At 42.8% G+C, this 18,695-nt stretch overlaps 2 protein-coding genes across 11 annotated transcripts in view; both read left to right on the forward strand.

Moving 5' to 3' along the window:
• Positions 1 to 11,948, forward strand: part of cobl (cordon-bleu WH2 repeat protein) — a 38,068-nt gene extending 26,120 nt beyond the window's left edge. For all 6 annotated transcript variants that reach the window (XM_055503178.1, XM_029128672.3, XM_029128678.3 and 3 more), the window contains 9 exons: positions 20 to 611; positions 4,817 to 5,147; positions 6,219 to 6,328; positions 6,624 to 6,812; positions 6,998 to 8,541; positions 8,631 to 8,855; positions 8,952 to 9,068; positions 9,764 to 10,084; positions 10,431 to 11,948. In XM_055503178.1, coding sequence (XP_055359153.1) covers positions 20 to 611; positions 4,817 to 5,147; positions 6,219 to 6,328; positions 6,624 to 6,812; positions 6,998 to 8,541; positions 8,631 to 8,855; positions 8,952 to 9,068; positions 9,764 to 10,084; positions 10,431 to 10,514 — 3,513 coding nt within the window. In that variant the 3' untranslated portion in view covers positions 10,515 to 11,948. The remainder of the gene's footprint in view (positions 1 to 19; positions 612 to 4,816; positions 5,148 to 6,218; positions 6,329 to 6,623; positions 6,813 to 6,997; positions 8,542 to 8,630; positions 8,856 to 8,951; positions 9,069 to 9,763; positions 10,085 to 10,430) is intronic.
• Positions 11,949 to 14,490: 2,542 nt separating this feature from the next.
• grb10b (growth factor receptor-bound protein 10b) overlaps positions 14,491 to 18,695 on the forward strand; it is a 43,325-nt gene continuing 39,120 nt past the window's right edge. For 2 of the 5 annotated variants that reach the window (XM_029128691.3, XM_029128690.3), the window contains exon 1: positions 14,526 to 14,749. The gene's annotated coding sequence lies outside the window, so the exon portion shown is untranslated. The other 3 variants (XM_029128688.3, XM_029128686.3, XM_029128685.3) reach the window with 3 other exon arrangements.

Raw genomic sequence — 18,695 nt, forward strand, 5'->3', positions numbered from 1 at the left:
TGCCTTTCAATTATTTCAGATTGGCCTGAACTCAGAAAGCCAGCAGCGAAAACGAAGGGCTCCAGTCCCTCCTCCTACACCAGCTTCCATCACCACTGGCTCTGATGATGCTTCACTGTCTGCTCCCACTCCTGATAGCCCTGGTACTCAAACACCCATCCAAGCCTTCCACACCAGTGTAGCAGAGTCGCTTCCAGTCTCTTCCATCATTGTGGTAACACAAACAATCAATCCAGTTTCCTTGAAAACTGAAGTACAACCTCCAGCTGTTTGTCATGCCACCACAAGTGCCAGCTCCCCAACCCCAAGCAGCAGCACCACAGACAGCCTAGCGCTCCACGATTCCAGCTCTGAACTCAGCCACAGTCTCGATGACTCCGATGTTGACCTGGACCAGGCCGGTTCCCACTCTAATACAATCACCAGCAGCACCGGGAGTGAGTCCCAGCCTAGTGTGAAAGTCTCCAGGATGGAAGGAATGGAAAAGTCTAGCAGCAAGGCTGCCAAGTTTAACCCAGAGACGACCTCAGCCAGCAGCTACAGGTCAGATACAGAGTCAGCCCTCAACATGAAACTGGATGAAGTTGAGAACAACAGACACAGCGCAATGGGTAAATATATGTCGCTTGTACAAGAACACAGCACCTTACGCATATTTAAGAAATGCCAATCTACATTTTAAGATAAAAGTGTAATGAGATAGATTTTTTTTTCATATGTCTGTCGTGTTCACATATGCAAACAGATGAATGGGACATTTTCACCATATAGTAACAAACATTTTACCCTACTCAAAGTAAATGAGTTCCCTCTTGACAATTGCACTCTGTATGTTGAACAATGTTAAAGACACTCAAGATCTCAGCTGCCACACTGCAGCAAAGCCTGTAACCTAAACTATCAGCACTGACTTACATACACTGGTAAAAGGCCGTGTGCGTGCTTGTGCATCGTAGCTGATGTACAAGAACTAGTGGAGCTGGTTTTCATCATGGCTCTTGAAACAATACAGTCTTTGTCTCCTGCCTACAGTATGTTTATCAGTCTCTCACATTCGTCTTATCTTTCTGTCTTTTTTCCTCTCTTTCTCTCCAACACGTGCGTCCACTCACGGCAAACCTTCAAAGATGGCAGATACAAAGACAGACAGATCCATCACAGATTTAAACTGGATCTGCTTGAACTTTCCCTGGCCTCATATTGATCTTTATATAACCTAGATCTTTCTCCTTAGCAAAGTGAGATTGCATTAGAAGGCAGTCGTGCCTGACAGAGGCAAAGATGAGAGAGTTGCAGACCTCAGAAAAAAGGATGAGAAAGGTGAGAGTACCAAAATGAAGTTCAGAGAAAAGAGCATGGGAAGGTTTTGGCAGCAGGTTGACAGGGTGGAAACAAGGGGACTGGGGGTGGGAGAGGGAGGGGATGATGGGCAGGCAGATGAAAGCCAAAGAAAAGATGAAGTATGAGGAGGTTAGTGCATTAGACAGGATGGAACACAGCGCGAGGATCATTAATAAATGTATAGACCTACTGTAGCTACTTGCTGACCTGACAGTGTTCGCCTCCTCGCCTCCCTTTTGCTTTCACTCTACTCTTTGTCTCTTCTTCTTTATTATATGTGCAGTATTCCCTTTGCAGACAACATTCATTGAGCTAAGGTTTGTCTGAACTAAAATACTTTGGTTCTCAAAGCCTTAGTTCCTCTAACAGACCTTTTAGTTCTGCAGGAATCCTCAGCATTACCTTTTCACCCTATACTATACTATATACATATTTCTTTGCAGCCTGACTTTGGTAAATGAACAGTACATAGAGTATTTAGGATGTAATGAATAGCTAGTGTACAGATTTGGGCTTGGCAACTACACCGTGCATGTACAGTGTAGGGTGTTGCCCTCATGCTTGTATAGCAATGTACACAGTGCATTTATTAGGTTTCACTTAGTCTTTCATTTATATAGGTTTTTTTTAGTCTTTAATTTATGTAGGTTTCCTTAAGTCTTTAATTTCTGCAAACTTGGTGTGTATGTAAACAGTAAAGTGTTATTTGCCTCGAGAAGACCATATGCTTAGACTTAATATTAGATATTTATCCTGTGAAGAGAGTCAAGTTTGTCATCAAGGTCATTGACTGTATTTGCCCTTCATCAGCCTATTAACACATAATAATTATAATAATTATACAACATGTCACTATTTTTCAAGAGACGTATTCAGTATGAATCTAGTTGCTGGAGCTCTTCAATATGTTTGACTTTTATGCAAACTAAGGCGCCACCAGTTTCAAAGCTGTAAACTATGTGTACAGCATTTAAAGTGTGTTTGTAAATGTTTGAATGTACTGCACGTCGGAGATTAGACAGAAATACTAAGCTTCAGTGGCAGCTGAGAAATAAAACCAATGTTCTATTCATAATTCTAAAAAATACAGGAACTTATATTCCAGCACTAGACGTCCATGGATAAGGCAGTTTTAAAGAAACCATAGAGGTCTTAACCTGGTTAGATTGTTTAATACCAACATCTTTATGACCCTTTCTTAGACGTTCTACTTGTATTTTTGGTCTTTACTTATATTCTGCTTTTATTGATATCCTTCTCTCTTCTCTTCACCCTACACCCTTCCTTGTAGTGTACTGCTGTGGGCCTGTGCGTCTGCGCTCCAAAAACTCCTGAAGTCCCTCTCCCTGGCTTCATCCTTCCTACACTGTTTTTTTCATCAATCCCCCTTTTTTTCCTATTCCTGCCAGACTTTTGTTGGACTGTTTCTACTCTGATCTTCATCACCCTGCTGTCACTTTTACCAAATGCTCTGTTTCTATTGCTCTCTTATATGTGTTATAGTCATGTTTGTTAAAGTGTGCTCGCTTTCCTTTGGTGTCACAGTAAACTATAAGCCACTGCATCATGGGTGGGGTTTGAGCCTGTCAAAGATAGAAGAAGATGCATATGCAAGTGGCCTTCTCCGATTTCAAACTTAAATCAATAACGTTTTGAGTTTTCATTTCTTATTTTTTACAGATGTGTGTGTGTATATACCTTTTGGTGGTTTTGCATTTCATATTGTTTCACTGGTTGTCATTGATTCTGCATGAGATCAGGGTTAAAAGTGGATGAGAAGAAAGTAGGTAAAAGACTATGCAGTGACAAATGAGCTAAGCTCTGAATGTATCAGTTACAGTGTGATTCATGAGTGACAAGATAAAATGAGGCTATGAGGCAAGGCCATGTGATAGCTACGGTATTAGCCAGTTGTTTGGTGATGTGATATGTGCAGATCAATACCTGGGTAGTGTATGTTTCTCTTAGTCCCTCGTGTTGGGGATTCGTTTCAAAACCTGAGGCTGGAATGCATGCTGTAATGTTAGAAAGCATGAGCTTTGTGAGGCATGTTGGTTTGAGGTGGTCTAGAAAACCAATAATAGTCACACAGAAAGAAACCACTACACCCTAGTAACTGGACTAGGGTGTCTTACTGTTGTTGCTATTGTGAAGGTTTATTGGTGCCATAATGCTTTATAGCTTGTTTTCAGAGTAATGGGACAGTGTATTACTTGGTTTTGGCTCCAGGGAAAAAGAACTTATATAAATCTGACAATTTGGCAAAGAAGCAAGAACTCTGGCTTTAAGTGATGTCTGATAACCGCTTTTTGTAATAAAAAAAAACAACATAATTAAAAAAATACATTCAGCATGGAGATTATGACTTGTGTTTATCATTGGACTTGTCTATATCGTTTATCTGACATGAATCATGTAAACAGGTGAATTGTTTGGGGTGTTATAAATTTTGCAGTCAGATTTTGACAAGTAACATTTCTACAGTATGTTGACTCGCTTTGTATTTGCATTAACTGAAACATGCACCTTGGACCGTGTGTCTGTCTGTGTTCGCTTCTCCCTTTTCTTTGTGTGCATGCGTGCGTGTGTGCTCTGATTGCGGCTGCAACTGGCATGACTAAGCTGTTGCTGGGAAGCAGCTGGGAGGACAGCCCTGTGAGTCATTACCACATCTCCTGGAACTGACTGTTCTCTCTACACCATTAGGAACAGACTGAAAACTGACACACACACACGTAGCCATTCACACAGCTACAGATATATTGTACAATACGTGCCCAAATGCACACACCTGGTAGTGCTAATAAGGTTACTCCCACGTTGAATGAGTTCCCATTAGGGCTGAGCTGGTGCATTGATTTTATTCATTCTCTTGGCCTAGTGTTCAGTGAGCTCAGTGACGGAGTGAATGGGTTCTCCAAAACCCACAGGACTGACCAGACCATGACTGTACCAAAGAAATGAGAGGGCATTAAACAATACTATCTTTGACTGGAACCTAAAACAGTACTGTAAAAATTGAATTAAAAGGCTTTGTTTACGGTGCATCCACCCGCACGTCATTATAGCAGTTTTATCAAGCCACAAGTGGCTGCTCGGGACGTGTGTTTGTATATTTGTGTTTTCTGGTTTGTGTTTGTGGTCAGAGTGAATGTTGAAACTAACGCAAATGTTTCTTCTATGTTCTGCCTTTTTCCTTTCCACATTGTGATCCTTCTACCCTCTGCCTTCCCTTTAAACAAACTGAAAATTTGTTGTTGTTTTTATTTGCATTAACTTAACTAGATGCTAACGTCCTTTATGGGAAAAGAATGAACCCTTTACATGCATGCCATGAATGCAGTAGATTAAAACATGGTCATTTAAGCATTTTACATTTTGCCATACAGTATGTGGAGTTGTTTATTACTAACCCCAACCAAAGCTAATGAAAAGATTGCTCTTCTTCTTTGCTTGCCTTTGCTTCTTCTACCAGCCTGGATCCACTCCATGCAAACCTCTGAATCCACTGGCCAGAAAGAAGCACCAGAAACACCAGAGGAGGAGACCGTGTCACTGGGCAACAGCAGCAGTGGAAGCAGCCTGCCTGACCAGGCTTACGCTGCCTCTGAGGGCATACTGGATGGTGAGGACTCAGGTGTGGTCAGCTCCCCATCTGACACCCAGCCCACGTCACCAGAAGGGAGTTTGTCTTTAGACGGAGGCAGAGGAGGCAGAGGAGGCAGTGGAGAGAGGCAGCTGGGACCAGTGCGGGACAACTCCAGTGACAGCGATGAGGGTTGTGCCACCTGGGGATCGGGACAAAGGTAAAGAGTGTAGGAACGGCACACTTTGATGAATGGCACACTAATCCATCCAGCATGTGCAGCTCTCTGCTCATCTACTGTACCTTACATTTCTACATCCTACTGTTTTGGCAGTGATGAATAAAAATTCAAATAATTTTAGTCATTTCAAATCTTAGTTCAATTCAGTAATATCCCATTTGTTGTACTGTAGCCAAAGCTGGCACCCTCAACTCTTGGTGTTGGTCTTTTATAGTTATGGTTCCTGGCTCCACTACATCATTTTTCACATTTGAAATTGTTGTGAAATGTGTATGGTCATGTGCCCACAACAAGGATCTTGGATGGATGCTCATGCTCAGAAAAACTTTCTGAATTTAGGGCTGGCTTGAATTCTGGCTTGCTGCTGCTGGCTTCCCAGTTTTCCAGGAAAGCACCATAGCCCTGTTTTCTCAGAATGGTTGGGGAAAGGAAGACCAGCCCAAGTCTTGAAGAAGACAAATTCTATTTGGGTTGGCCTTCTAGTTGCAATTTGTTATGACTAATGTACCACTAAGTCATGAGAATGATCTGCTGAACCCACGAAGAAAGTTTTAACTGTGGTAATAATATCTTTTCAACTACATGTTTCAAATCCATCAGGCTCCAATAAAAATAAAATTCAACTCTAAACAAACAAAAAATATTTAATGAACACATTTGTTTTCCTTTTTCTACTTGTGAACTACACTTCAACTTTTTACCAATTTTGAGACAAATTAGTAATAGAAGGGTGAAACTTTGGAAAAATATTTGAGTTATTCTGAATGTGTAAACCTCATATTCAAAGCAAACCTGCAAACAGAACGGCCACATTTAAAATCACAATCATATTAATTAAATCAAAACACTGATGTAGTAGCAATAAGAGCTTGTTCATACACTTCAAACTAAAATGAGAGAAATACCCACAGAGCGATACAAAAGCTTTTTGTTTGTTACGGGTATTGTCTTTCTGCTGTGATCAGTGCTTTACTGTGAGTCTGCGTTTGTGTTTTTGTACGTCCTCGTGTGTCATTCTTTTTCACTTCTATTTCTATGTGTCTTCTTAAGGAGCGGTGATGTTAGCTCACAGCCTAAGGCAAGCACATTTAAAGCCAATTGTGAGGATGCCCGTGTCACAGCCCAGCTTCATGAGACTGTTTCTGAAGCAGGCGTTGCAGGTGAGGCAGCAAACCACAACTTCTGTGGGAATTCATTTTAGTTCAGTAGGTGATTATGTTTCTCATGACAATGGCTGTGTCTTAAGAAACTGAATGCATTTATCATGCACCTGCAGTAAGATGTAATGTAGCAGTAGATTGCTGTAAAATTAGTTTTTTTAGATGTTATCAGAATGAAGAACGCCTAACGCTGCGCTATATCCCATAATACTTCTTATACAATTGTATTACGTTTAATTCAAGTGGACTGTATACTGTAAGTAAAACTTGATTTGATCTCATTTAATTTTACCAGATCACGTTCATATCATCTCTGTGAGGAGGACTCCCTATACGATGTCAACAGATAGTAATGAGGTGCCAGTGTCTGTAGTGGACATAGACGTGCCAGTCACAGCCATCGACGATGTACTGGAGGAGTATGAACACAACGTTGCTGAAACAGAGACATCAGTTGCCAGGACTGAGTCATCCAATAGCAAAGGTGGAACAGAATTTGTTCTTTTGTGTTTTTGTTGACATTTAGACATGTGAATCTACAACACTACCACATCTGGATTAAAAGATTGTTGGCAACTAAAATAAGTCGAAACTTAGCCTAAAATAAGTTGCATAATATTTATACATCAAATAGATTTTCTCACCTTCTTGTTGGTTTTCTTGTCACAGGTCCAGACTTTTTCCACCAGCACAGTATGGAGCTAAAGAACAAAAATAACAATGCATATACAGTTTCTGAGAGTAATAAAACATGTAGTGCAGACATTAAACAGCTGTCTCAACCTGAGCAGCACAAGACGTCAATGAAGAGTGATGAGCTACATGATAAAAAGAAGGAAAAGGTAACGCAGGCACAAGTGAAGGAGATAAGTGTGTCTGATACCAGAGGGAAAAGGGATAAACAAAAAGCAGCACCAGCAGTCAAATCGAACGGTGCCATGCCCAATCAGAGCGAGAGCACCCCGCTCAGACCTGAGCCTGTGAAAAGTAACACCCAGCCTTTTCAAGAGAGGAAACCTGATCCTCCAGCAGCCGCTCAAAGAGCAGCATCCACCGAAAGAGAAGAGACACACAGGGGTGTGCTGAACAACTCCAACTCCAGCTCTACTGCTCATGGCAAAATCACATGTGTCTCATCACGCTTTGGTATGAAAACATTTACTGTGGTCCCTCCAAAGCCCTCTGTTGCACATTCTGGTGCAGGAGAACAAACTGGTTCTTTGACCGCAGGTGCCATCAAAATTGACGATCAAGGAAACATGGTGAAAGCGGGTTTCTTTCGGAGCAGAGCTGATAATTCATTGAAGTCTGAGTTTAACGGCAAGGAGGAAACCCTTCTTCTGGGCAAAGCCAAAGCTTTTTGGAACTCACAAGAAAATGCTGTACCTCATAGCAAAGGTCCAGTTGACAGGGCTAAGGAGAACACGGAGAACCTGAAAAGTCCTCCTACAGCAGAATATACGTTCAAGATGAGTAACACTGACAAGAGAAAAACAGAAACGGTCCGGCCTGAAAAAATATTTAAGCAAGAAGCTGAAGAACCAGTGAAGGACATCCAAGTTGCAAAAGAAAAGGAGGCGGAGGTGGAGAGCAAAGTTTCAGTGTCCAAAAACATCCAGCTGCCAAGTAATAAACCCGCTCTTCCTCCTCCGCTCCTTCAAGACTTTAAAAGGGATCTGTCCTTCCTCAAGCCGTCCAGGCGCACCTCAAGCCAGTATGTGGCATCCGCCATCACGAGATATGCCCCAAAGACATTGGTTAAACCCGACTCTGTTGCTAGTATCCCTGAGTCGCCTGTCTCTGTGAAAGCGCATGCTGTCACATCCATGCAAGTGAATCAACATCAATCTTCCCAGTCGCCTTTGTCAAATAGTAAGAAGACCGATTTGGTTTCTAAACCCAACCCACCTGGTCCCAAGAGGTCAATGAGCTACCCAGAGTTTATGTCGGAGAGTCAGCGAGATTCTGGAGAAGGGCGACTGGACAGGGAAGAATTTGGTGTTGGATCCACCAAAAGCAGCTCTGATGTCCTGGAACCTCCCAAGAATAATCACATGCAGTCTGGCAGTCCCATCAAAATAAAGGTGACCACCAATAATGATAATATTAAGCACATTCGATCCATAGGCCCCACCCCTGCACAAAGCAGTCTTCTACATTCCTCGGCCAAACTACACACAACCACAAAGACCGTTCCCCGAAGCCAGACAAGTGTAAGCATAGATAAGAAATAATGCATGTTATACTTCAAATCCCTCCGGTAAATATTAAAACACGGCTAAGTTGTTGCTGTATATTACAGGACATGGACATGACCCAGACAGACACCACTCCAGCATCAGATGTGAAACCGCTCCCATCTGTTACAGAGCCTGACAGTGCAGCTATCCCTCCACCTGTAACGGTGTTTGGACCAATTAAGAAATTCCGACCAGTAATCTGTGGGCCAATCGCTAAAGAGACGTCTCTGCACAGCAGCCTGATGGAGGCGATCCAGACAGGCCACGGCAGAGATGGGCTTAAGAAGGTAGGATCCAAATAAACACAGTGCATCAGATGAAAGGGAAGTGTTGGCAGTAGCTCAAACAGGGATTTGATATTTGTCCTCTTATTGTGTTATTAGATATCCAACTCTGGCCCCAGCCACACGAAGAAAGCATCGTATGTTGAGGAGCAGAATGAAAGGTCTGCTCTTATGTCTGCCATTAGAGCCCAGAGCAACACTGGCAGGCTGAGAAAGGTAAAGCGACCTCCTACCTATTCAATATCACTACATGTCTGTCAGTATGACTCTCAGTATGATCCCAAAGACCAGGAGATTATTTCTGATAAGCTCAGGGATCCACTTGCTTTTCATAAAGTGCCACAATGTTGTGGGTTTTTTTCAAGTTGGAAATGTCTTGACAGCGATTATTTGGGCTGATAGCGAAGAGTCATAGGATTGAAAGAACAAAGCGTAATCACTACGTTTTTGTAAGTCTGTGATAGCTGGTTAGTAGCTCATATATAACTATGCGTGACCAGATTATACAAGCATGGCTGTCTATTTCCATCCCTCTGTGCAGACGGAGCTGTGGTTTTTTTGTCATGTAGGAACCCATGTGGAATAAAAGGGGCAGAAAACGTGTTGCTGTAGCTGAAACATCTGCGGTTCTATTCTGGAGGTTCCTTTACCAGCAGCGGAATCTCTGGAATGTTGCATGACTAAATCAGGCTCCAAAATACTCTCAGAAAAGTGGATAAATAAAACAAAATTACTACCTGCAATGGAGTTTGGAAGATAAATAAGAAAAAAATTATGAAAATTTAAATGTTTGTGGAAACATTGTAACAAATAAAAAAATAGTTTGAGGTTCAGGTTAAATATGAGAGCAGCGGGCCTCATGCCTGTGTTTGTGTGTCTATAATAACCATTCGCTCAACTATGTCCTACAGACCAAGTCTGAGGCTGCTGATGAGCTCGAGAAATTCAGAAAGGCAGCTCACGAGGAGGAGAGAATCGCAGACACCCCCGCGTCCTCCACACCTCCTCCCCCCACTTCTCCCACTGTCTTTATCCCCCTTGCATCCCTGCCACCAACACCCTTTGGAGCACCTCCACCTCCACCTCCACCTCCTCCCCCTGGCTTGCCCAAGGGTAAGCCTAGCACCGTGACACATCATCCAAGCGCAAACGCTCCCATGAACCCCGCTTCGGCTCGGGAGGCTATGCTGGAGGCCATTCGCTCTGGATCTGCTGCTGAAAGACTAAAAAAGGTATGAATACAGAAGAGAGACGAGACTGTAGCACATAATTACATGTACTGTACAAGAAAGATAATTGCATTCTCACTTTTCACTGCAAGTAACAAGCCCCCACACACATTCACATTCAATATCAATAGCATCAGAGAATTTAAATAATAATGTGATAATTTTGCAATAGATTCCTATTTGGAAGGTAGTCTATTTTCTTTCTTCTTTTTCTTTGGAAATATAGTCCAGTTCCCTGTAAATCTAATCACACCTTGATGCTTTCCCTCACGCAAGTCATGACATATTACTTCTCTCATTACGCAAATGGAGAAATACAAACATAACATATTGTGTCTCTTTTAACTAGGTCACCTTGCCCACAAAGACGATGCAAGTGAATGGCAGACTGAGAAGCATCCAGTCAAACTCTGCAGCTCATCCACAGCAGTAATTCGAGGAGCCATCATCAAACAACAAATAATTCAATTTATTGCCATTGTTCCTGTGCAGCAAAAATTGGGAAACGCTGGTTGAGTCACTTTTTTGAATGAATGTTGTTGTTTTTATATCTTATGGGCTGTCACTACCCGTTTTACAGTAACAACAGTAATGCTTGGAGAATGTCTTATTTTACTTAAAGCACATTGAAACACTTTTTTGTTTATGACGAATGAACATTTCTTGCTATTGGAATGTTTCTCCATTAGTAGCCAAACACTAGTAACCTCTGTCATAGGTGGAAGCTTTGCAGTCAGCGGGTTTAAGTTTAACACACACTATAGGTGTTACACATTTTGCTTTCTGTACATTCATTCAGTAGATTTATGGCGTGCCAATGAAAACTACTTCGATTGATTTGTACTACTTTAATTTTTGTTTATCATTTTTTTTTATGTTTTTACAATTTTAAGTTTGCCTTATACTTTATTATGTACAGTCAGTGTTATGTATGTGTTGCTTGCTGTAAAGTCCTGTATGTGGTGTAAAAGGTCAGTCTGTTGATTCCAGATTTGACAAATCTTACACACTTATGACGCATAAATCATTTTGCCCATGGTCCATGCCAACCTCTGCAGTTATAGGCTTTGAGGAGAAGTCTGATTGTGATTACTCACTTGTGCCTCAACATGCTTCTGTTATTGAAACTCTGCAGAAATTGAAATGCATGGTTAGGCTCTACATGAATATGTATGACTGACCATGGCTCTTTATGTTTAATGTATTAGATATTACATTTGCTTTACATTTCAAAACTCTAATATTAAATCTAATTTTAAATTATATACATGGTGAATGCCACCATAAGCAACTTTATTTATCAGTAAGTCGTTACCAATAGGCAAAATGATGTTGTAGGAAAGCAGTAGTTGCCCACGGCCTTAGTTAATGTTATTACATTACATTGATCTCCTTCGTAGGTCATGCCTATAATGTGGAGTAGCTGTGTCTCATAGTGTGACCCATTGGTAGCACTATGCTTAAGATTAAAATGAAGAAAGCATCCATGTCTAGTGGAAATGGTGGCTGCTGAACAGAGATTTATTTAAATTTATGGACACCTTAAAAGTAATATTTTAGCCTTGTTTGCTAAGTTAAACTGTCAAAGCTGTTCTGTTTTTTTCCACTGGAAGGGATTGCTTTGTTTCTGCTAAATTGACTGGTTATCTTTTATTATAGCCTGCTGCACTTTGTTAAATTTTATATTTTGTAAACTGAAGAAACATCATTGCAGTGATGGTTTTGATTTAACTATTTGATAGAGAGCTAATCCACCATTAGCATCTGTGTTTTATAAGCTATAGCTGCACATTTTTGGGAACTTTGCACAGTTACTTTTGTCTACATTATTTTTGATTCAATAAATAATTTTGTAATCAAGTGTGAACAGTGAACATTTTTGCATGTCTTGTTTTCTGTTATACCTTTCAAAGAGAGTCATGACCCTCACGTAGAGTAGTAGCTGATGTTGGTAGGACTCGCTGTGATGTTCCCAGCGCTGTGGTCATCCGGCTGTCTTTTTAAGAAATATATTGTAAGCGCTCTGCCTGCCACGCCACAGATGAGCTGCTATTCCGGGTAGGAGCTCATAACCCTGAGTCATCTCTGTGCGGCTGCACAAACGATTTTCACCGAACTTGAATCTAACCTGCATTCCTGATCTCTGAAACACTGGTCACTGTGTCGCTCCGTGTTCCTCATGGGAAATATTCACCCTACTTACAGAATAACCTGAATAGAATAAGAAAGAATAAATACAGCATTGACTGGCAGACAAATCCTCTTACATCATAATTATGTCGTTCCTGAACGAAGACGTGATCTATACAGTAATTTTAAAAGCTTATCTTGTGTATATCTTCTCTTAATAATAGATAGTAATAGATAAATTCTAGCAGCGGAATCAGCACCTTGGCTTTTTTGTTTTAAATTCCTTCAGAAGCTTCATACTCACTGCAGGCTCTGTAATATGCTGAAGGGTGTATGTGGATCAGTGGGTGGATATCTTCACAGTGTTCTAATATATTCCTCAGACAGGAATAGGCTGCCAATCACCAGAGTAACTACGCTTAAGGTAATAGTAGTAATGAGTTAGACCACATCTTGTAGCTTATTGATTTACATTGAGGATGTGATTTACCATCATTTTGCATGATCTCTGCATTTTAGTCACTCACAGATGAACAAAAAATATTGTAAAAAGTATCAAGTTTCATTTGTGGCAGCTTCACTGAAAGCATATTCATCTGTATTCCTGTGAGACGCATGCTATTGAGAGCCATTCACCAAATGCCATGGCTTGTATTACATAGCTTTGTTAGTCTGACTTATGAGTGATGGACACAGCGACAGCCACAATCAGCAGGGGTGTATATTCACTTTGTGCTCCCATGTAGGCTGGTCTAATATATATCTGATCAATCACTGTTAAACAAAGGGGCCAGTGTGATGCTCAGCGTCTGATGAAGTGAAATCAACATAATGTGGTATAGTTTACATCTCAGTGCGAGTCTCAGGAAGAAATGCTTTGTTGCACGTTGACACCCTGGAAATGAGTGAAACGATATGTTTTTGTATATTATAATAACACAACATCTTCCTGTGTGTGTGTGTGTGTGTGTGTGCGTGTGTGTGTGTGTGTGTGTAGGACTGATGACCTTTTTCACCTCCAACTCCCATGGTGTGTTCCCATTACTTAACATAATCCATGTCTGAAACATCACAGGCAGCATGAGAAATGAAGTCAATGCTGGGTTGTTCTTGGCGTCACTTGACTATAAGCCAGACCTTTATTATAGATTTTACTGTGGAGTTCAAGTCGCAGCCAGTGGTGCATGTTCTGCTCCCTAAGTACTGTATAAATCTTTATATGTTTTCAACATCTCCGCTGCAATAACACACTGACTGTGTGTGCTTCTTGATGTTACTCCTAGTCATGTAAACAGATGATCTTATGCAATACACTTACACGGCTCAAGGGGATAAAATAACAACAGTGAGGCGAAGGTAACTCTGGTGCAATGAGATCTGACCCCCAGTTGTGCAACAGACATACCTCACAGCTACTGCTGTTTTTGCTTTAGATTGTGCTTGTCAGAACAGTGCAGTTAATTAAAATGTGGGTTGGTGTTCCTACGTTAAGTTTGCCGTGTACCGTGAAGGTATTCTCAGTACAATTTGGTTCTGACAGGTACTTTATGCAGACACACAACTAAATGTCACTAGTCATCAAAGACCTAAAACAACTGAAGGACTTTATGGGTAGGTTTATGCTCTGTTCATATTTTAGATGTCTCATGGGTTTTTTAGTGGCAGTGTATATTGTGTTTTGGTCATATATTGTCATAAAAAACAACATATTTCATGTGTCCAACGTCAGCTTTATACATTTGATGATGAATGTTGTGATTGAAATACGAAGTTCATTAACAGTTATAGGCCTTTAACAGCAGTGTGCTTGTTCTGAACATTACACACATCTTGTGGAAGCCTAAGTGTAATATTCCACATCTTGCTTTGTGTTGACGCAGAAGGAAGTTAGTAAATAAGTTTAAGCTCCACTGTGATGCTGATGATCACTGTAGGTAAGGTTTTATTTGCTGCACAGATAACAAAAAGAAGCAGCAACTTTGATTGAATAAGAAATCATGTTCATTTATGCTAACGACCTCAAAAAAGATAATGAATGGAGACCAGCTTAAAACATGTACCCAATTAAAATGTTTGTGTATATACTGAATGACCCCGTGTTTTAAACGCCGTGTTTTATTGCAGCGCCCACTGAACTTTTAATGCTGGTGAGGCAGCTCTTCAAAAAAAAGAGGAGGAATCCTCTGACACGCCCTTATTCCCATGGGACGTGAACGCCGCATTAATCACCCCTCATTTATGGGCGTGTTCTAGTCCGAAGGGGAGGGGCTGTTGGCGTGCGTGAGCGGCTGCGTGCGTGTATGTATGTGTGTCCTCTTCGGCCGCTCGAGATGAGCTGTCTGCAGTGTTTGCAGTAACTGTTTTCGCCGCCTCCTACTTCTCTTATTGCACGTGTCTGTCTGTCCAGACGGGGAATGAGAGCTTGGCCCGAGGCAGCGCCGCCGAGTGTCCCTTCATGTCCAGCGCCGCCGCTCTTCATCTCCGCGCCGCTCTCTGGGGATCGTAGCCCGCCCCGAACTCATCTGATCCGGCTGTGAGGTGAGTGCACGCTACCGGCTGAAGCGGCGCTCCTCGTGCGCCCGGCGGCGAGCATTTTAAGGGGGAAAAAAAAGTCCGCGGGGAGTGGTGGCCGAGCGCGTGCGATAAAAAAGTTCAACGTGCTGCCGCGGTGACACGCGCCGTGTTGCGGGGGTCGGAACCGCACGTGCACAGCGCGCGCGACTGCCTCGCCTGGCGGATACCTTTTTTTTTTTTTTTTTGCGGCTCAACTTTGTACGCAAGTTTATCGGCGGCACTGGCCCGTGGCAACGGGCTCCGCGCGCCCGCGGGCGCGTCCGTTGGCACCGGGGACGGTCGAACGTGCTCCGTTCAATTCGAGCCGCCCGTATGTCGCTTCTAATGCCAGCGTATCGGGGTGAGCGGCATTTCGATCACAACAACCTGCCTTGTTTACAGTTGCGTAACAACGGCCCACAGCGGCGTGCAGGTCACCGTCTACCCAGGAGGACTCTGGCTAACCCGTACCACCCCCCCCCCCCCCCCTCAACTCTGCTCTGTGAGTTTCGCCAGTCTCGCCTTTTATCGCCTTGTCCTTTTGGCAGCGTTTGCTTTGGAGGAGGATGGGGAGGAGGGGTGGGGGGCGTTTTCCCAGGCACATACACCCGTGTAGCCCCGCTGCAGTGGTTCCCAAAGTGGGCTCCGGGGTCTGCGGAGGCCCCCCCCCCTGTGTTAACCGGAATTAGTTGTGCAGTTTTTCAACCGCTATAAAGAAGCCTCGCTTGTCGAGCAGGTCTGGGGTGAGTGTTGCTCCTGGAGCGGTTACGAGCTGTCAGAGTGGGAGCCTCGGTGCACGTGGTTTGATGGGGAGGCGTTCAGAGCTGCGTGCCCGCCCATCCGTCCGCCGCCCTTTTTTTATTTTTCCCCAGGTCACTACTACAAATGGCCCGCTGCTGCGTGGCGACGTCTCCTACGTGAGGCGGTGGGTGGGAGCCATTACCCACGTCGGCATTAAATGCAACGCGGCCCCGTTTGGGCACTCGTCCAGATCAATTTCTTTATTGGCTGCATGTGGTCTCTGCAGAAAGTTCCACAAGCACCTAAATTTATGAGTGTGGGAACTATCGACGTCGGCCCGTGTGTTCTGAATGCAGAGCACTGGACGTGTTCCGTTTTCACCACATTACAATGAAATCCTGAGATGAGCTTTTAGTGTTCTAGTGTTTGCATCTACCTAAATCGTGTGAGCTGCTCGGGCAGATCCACCAATCGTTTGGTTTCACAGGTGGGATGTCAGAATAAAGGTAAGGATTGATGTTGTCAGGTGGTTTTAATGCGTTTTCATCCCCTCATTGCTAGATTCTATGTTGTTAAATTAATTCAAATTCCCTATATTGGCCCCTCTGTAAACCTTTTTTTTTAAAATGATGTAAATGAGCAAGCAGAGCACAGTCAGCAACTTTTCCAGAGTTACTGAACTGGAATACACAGCGTGGCCAACTACCAAGTTGTTCTGCTCCGGTCTACTTAGATGCTTCACATGTGCACTTTTTTTTTTTTTATGCACTTCATGTTGTAGTTCCACGATTTCTTCGACCCTTCTGTTCGAACTTGAAGGGTTTCTCTCTCCCTGACCTCTGCCCATTATTTTCTAAATTTCTTTCATTTAATTACGTTGTGGTTGCATCTCTGCACATGGCGACCGTTGGAGCTGTGGTTTCGTTCACCCCCTCAGCACCAGTCCTGCTATTTCAAGTCCATGCTCTGTAAGCACAGGCATGATGGGGCATGAACTCTCCAAGACTGCAGGCTGCCAAAAGGCTGCTGACTGCTCATATTGCACATAATTATACTTACAATAAGTTATACTTAGCTCTCTGTAGGAGTCAGGCATGTACATTTTGTCGTTTGGAGATTGCTTATAGAATCTAATATCCTCTGCTTCTGCTCCTCAAACCTCATTGCTTTTAGCCCAAGCGCTGTATAATGAGATTCAATGCATAATCAAATTGTGAGGCTCACTTTCAAAAATAAATAAAACTGTGCATTTCCGCATCCTCGCGCGTTGAGTTTCAGCTGTTGCCCGAAAGGCCCACGTTGACAGGTCCAGCGCATGGGCTGCTGTCGGCGGTGGAAGAGCCCGTGGTCCCGCTCCAGGCAGCATTCCATCGGGTCTTGCATCAGCCAGCGCTGATTGAGCTCTGGACAGTTTAGGCTTATACGCTGTTAATACCCCCACGCTGATGCCATGAGACCATTAACCCAAGCCTGCTATGGGACCACAGCACGGTTCATGGCCGCCGAATGAGTCCTTACCCTCTGTACCCAAACGTTTAGTACTGCTGTTTGTCGTCTGGCTAAAGATTAATTTTGGACTCGAGTGCACAATCGAGTATTATTACTACATCCTCTGCTCTGGGTCGGGTTTCACATACTTGGCCTTTTACAGATCTTCACATTTGTGTTGTTTGAACTAGTATCTTAACCACAAGTTAGTTGTTAAGCCAAACATGTCCAGTTTGTACTGCTTTATGTATCTGGTACCTTAACTATAACTGCTGAGTAATCATGTTTTTTTTGTGTGTGTGAAGTAATTTCTAAGAACCTAAACCGCCACCAGAGGAAGAGCTCTGTGGTATTATTCTTCCCCCTCCCTTCGTACTGTAAATATGGACCTGTACAAACCCAAATCTTACCGCTCTTGTGATGTAATGCTTGCTCGTCAAACCGCCACGGTGTACGTTGGGTTGAGTTTCTCACTGCCTGGTGTCGGTCCAAATGTGACTGAAACCCAAACCTGTGCGAGAGGCAAGAATGTTGCCTTTTATTCAGCTGGTAACCGAACACCTGAGGGACCACAGGTAACGCAGTGTGAACGCACCGGCATGCGTCGGACGTGGACGTCACATGTGCTTATTCTCTCGCGTTCATCTCCGGCTGCTGTGTTTCAGTTCACATTTGTTTCTTTGTCCACAGATCCACCACCTCAACTGCCTCGGCCGTTCGCTGGCCCCTCTCCCAGTTTCACTGACTTGATCTCTATCTGTCTCTTTCAGTTGAGCTGCATCTCAGAATCTGTAATGCAAAATCAAAACAACCCACGGTTAGTTGGCTTCAGTAGATGCGCCTTGTGATTAAAAACAAGGGCCTTTTCCCCAGATACAATACAGGCATTTTCTTCTCCTGAATGAAAGCATTCTAATCCTTGTGATGCTTGAAAATGTGTGAATATTCTCTCTCTGCATATATGTGTATGTATGTTTTATAGTCCCAGCACTAGGTAAAGGAAATTCAGTTAAAGAAACAAGCTGGGAAATGATCTAGTGTGTGTGTATATAATAAATTAGTTTAGTACAAATGTCAAGTACAATACTTTTTACTACATCATAGAATTTTATCCAGTTCCGGTCTATAAACCTTTGACGCTTTAAAGCTTTAGTTTAAAGAGACCCTTGAACCTTTGTTATTCCGTCTTTGTTTGAACTATCTCGCATTGAAACACTGGGCACACGTGTTTGTTGTTTTGGGTTATGTTTATGCAGAACTATAGGAAATGCTTAACTTTTAAGCAAATGCAAGTACTTTTTAGTACATGGTCGCATTTCCCGCCCTGTAGATCGTTCAGTAAAATTGTCGCATGTTTAGGAATAGAAGTTAAGTCCTTGCTAACGTGATTTCCTTCAGCAATGTTTTACTTACAAAGTGAGCTGTGTTTGCGTGGGATTAGAATTTTTTCTTTTGATGAGATTGGCAATGCCAAACCTGATTATAGTTTTTTATAGGCTTTAATGTGATGACATTGTGTATTTTACCCAGTCATTAGTTGAAAGAAGTTCTGTGTTGCAAACAAGTTCAGTAAAATGGTTTAAAGGAGAGACCAATCCATCAAACGTATCCTTTTTGGGGTCATCATTTGGGTCAACTTGTACACAGGCACCATTACTCCCCAAGCCTTCCATTCACCAGTGTCATTGCATAAGACCAGTTC

The sequence above is a fragment of the Betta splendens genome, chromosome 16 (genome assembly GCF_900634795.4).
Source record: "Betta splendens chromosome 16, fBetSpl5.4, whole genome shotgun sequence".
NCBI classification, from domain to species: domain Eukaryota; kingdom Metazoa; phylum Chordata; class Actinopteri; order Anabantiformes; family Osphronemidae; genus Betta; species Betta splendens.